Source organism: Myotis brandtii, unplaced genomic scaffold, assembly GCF_000412655.1.
Source record: "Myotis brandtii unplaced genomic scaffold, ASM41265v1 scaffold566, whole genome shotgun sequence".
In the NCBI taxonomy this organism is placed as follows: domain Eukaryota; kingdom Metazoa; phylum Chordata; class Mammalia; order Chiroptera; family Vespertilionidae; genus Myotis; species Myotis brandtii.
Window position 1 is genome coordinate 380,098 of NW_005370110.1, and position 2,985 is coordinate 383,082.

A 2,985-nucleotide genomic window follows, 5' to 3' on the forward strand; every position below is an offset into this window, starting at 1 on the left:
TAAGTTACTGCGAGCCAACGGGAGGTGTGGGTTTGGGGGAGGAGGAGGAGGAAAATGGCGCCAAAGGAAACTCCCAGAGAGAGAGAGAGAAAGAGAGAAGGTTCCGCCGAGCACTTAGGGACCCTAATGAGCGCCTGGTTGGGCGCTTTCCGCGGCTTGGACGCCAGACCGCGTTCCGGAAACCTTCGAGGGGGGTAGTGACCAGTTCCCGGGGCCAGAGAGCGTGCCGTGCGTGTGTTTTTCCTTTAACCGTTGGTGCAGAACCTCATCTTCAGATACTTGCAAAATGTACGTAAGTTGTTTGTTGTTGTTTGGTCGCCCTGTCTGATCACTGTGTTCTACAGTTAAAATGATGACATGCGGGGGGAGAGGGGGTACCCGAGGGGGAGGGGTGCCGGGAAAGCCGAATGTAATAGAATGGTGTGGAGCCATGCTCACTGCGGGCGTGTAAAGAATTGTGTTCATACTTTGCAAGACCAAAAGTCCTAATCTCAACAAGTAATTATGGGCAGACATATCAGTGGTGGTGGGTATCGGTGACTTTTGTTGGGGGTCATTATGGCCGGAACATTGGCCCTTCCCCCTTCTTCCCCCTTGGATGAAACATTGGGAGGAAAATCCAGTTAGCCTTAAACCATGTAATAAAGTAGTGGTTTTAATACCTCGAGGGAAACTCGGGTGTAGAAATGACACTACGAAAGGAAGAGGGGAGGATAGGGACAAGGACAGCCTGCTTTCCTTTGGGGGAACATTTAGCCGCAGAGTCCGAGTTGGCAATACAGAGTGTGTACATTCACTCTGAAAGAAAACGTAGCTCCGTTTGCTATGACAGGTTTTAGTGTGTGACAGCGCAGTTGAAAAACAGATTAATTTCAAGCCATTGGAATTTTTTTTTTAAATATATTTTATTGATTTTTTAGAGAGAGGAAGGGAGAGGGGTAGAGAGTTAGAAACATCAATCAGCTGCCTCCTGCACACCTCCTACTGGGGATGTGCCCGCAACCAAGGTACATGCCCTTGACTGGAATCGAACCTGGGACCTTTCAGTCCGCAGGCTGACCTCTATCCACTGAGCCAAACCAGTTAGGGCAAGCCATTGGAATTTTTAACCACCAGAATCGAGGGCTTCTCTCCTGGTTATTAAATGTGAGGCCTTGGTCTTTAGGATTTACTGCTTCGTGCTTTACTGACACCAGTTTTCACTCTCAATGTATTGAAACGAGAAGCAGCAAGAAATAGGATTGAGTCCCAAGTCACAGGAAGATTGAGGTGTCTGGCTGGGGACTGTCTGGTCCCAGTTTATTACATGAGAATTTATTACGTGAGAATGTTTCTTGTCAAGTAACTAGTCTTGGTTACCAATTCTGATAGGAGTCAGATGGCTAAAACTCTTGGTTTTTATTTATTTTATTTTAGGGTTTTTTTTTAGGAGCCATATTTCTCTAATGTTTGAGCACAATGATTGGATTTTGTGTACTTTTTAACATTTCCGTTTTTATGATTATTTCAGAGATCTCGGATTCAGGTGTGGCTTTATGAGCAAGTGAATATGCAGATAGAAGGCTGTATCATTGTGAGTACCCGGCATATTTGATCTCAGAGCAGTTTGTTATAGAAAAAGATCTCACCAAAAAAGAAAAAGATTTCACATAAAATGGCCAGCCAGAGCAGTGCACAAAAAAGTCAAAGACCCAACCCAAGGAAAGTGTTTTGGGACCCACAGCCCTTGCCTCCTTGTTTTACTTGATAGAGATTGGGTAATTCATTAAATAAAAGGAAAATTAATTTTTTAAAATAATCTAATCGTTAATATTTGAAGGAGGGGGATAAAAAATAAAATTAGAGGGGATTGAGGATTGATGGAGCATAATTCTGGATTAGGCCACACCTGATGGAGCTGAGTCAGATTAGTTAAATAAGATTCTCAGGATGACAGGATACCTTAAATGATTTTTTTGGTTTTTGTTTTTAATCCTCACCCATGGATATGTTTTACTGATGAGATTGATGTGAAAGAGAAACATCTATTGGTTGCCTCCTATGTGCACCCCTACCAGGGATTGAACCTACAACCTAGGTATGTGCCCTGACCAGAATCTAACCCGTAACCTTTTTGGTATATGGGACGACACCCCAACCAACTGAGCCACACGGCTGGGGCTTAAATAATGTTTTTAATATATATTTTTATTGATATCAGAGAAGAAAGGAGAGAGAAATAGAAACATCAGTGATGAGAATCATTGGTCGTCTGCCTCCTGCACACCCCCTACTGGGGATTGAGCTTTCAACCCAGACATGTGCCCTGCCCGAATCAAACTGTGACTTCCTGTCCTGGTTCATAGGTCAACACTCAACCACTGAGCCACACCGGCCGGGGTTAAATGATGTTTTAAAGAAAGATGAAATATGACTGAAAATTGCCCTTTAGGCATCGTAGATTTCCTCAATAATCTCACTTTCCCTGTTTATTAGTTGAAAAACAAGAGTGGTGGTTAGTGGTGATAGTGTTTTGTGGGGAACATGGGGGAAGCAGTGGCAGAGGGTAATGCATACATGTACACACATACTGTATATTGAGTAGGTTATAAAAGACTAGAGGCCCGGTGCACAAAAATTTGTGCACTGGGGGGGTGGGGAGGGGGGTCCCCCAGCCCGGCCTGTGCCCTCTCGAAGTCTGGGACCCCTCGGGAGATAACGACCTGCTGGCTTAGGCCTGCTCCCGGGTGGCAGAGGGCAGGCCCAATCCCTAGGTGCAGCCCCTGGTCGGGCTCAGAGCAGGGCTGATTGGGGAGTTGGGGCGCCGCCCCCGTCATGCACAGAGCAGGGTGGATCGGGAGGTTGCGATGTCACCCTCAGTCACGCTCAGGGTAGGGCCGATTGGGGGGTTGGGGCACCGCCCCCTGTCACACTCAAGGCAGGGTCGATGGGGAGGTTGCGGCGCCACCCCCTGTCACTCACAGAGCAGGGCCCATCAGGGGGGTT

At 46.7% G+C, this 2,985-nt stretch overlaps 1 protein-coding gene across 1 annotated transcript in view; it reads left to right on the top strand.

Annotated features, from left to right (window-relative positions):
- Positions 1 to 2,985, top strand: part of SNRPE (small nuclear ribonucleoprotein polypeptide E) — a 7,406-nt gene that overhangs the window by 343 nt on the left and 4,078 nt on the right. Inside the window, exons 2-3 of the mRNA XM_005878580.2 lie at positions 262 to 288; positions 1,511 to 1,573. Of these exons, the coding sequence (XP_005878642.1) occupies positions 262 to 288; positions 1,511 to 1,573 (90 nt within the window). The remainder of the gene's footprint in view (positions 1 to 261; positions 289 to 1,510; positions 1,574 to 2,985) is intronic.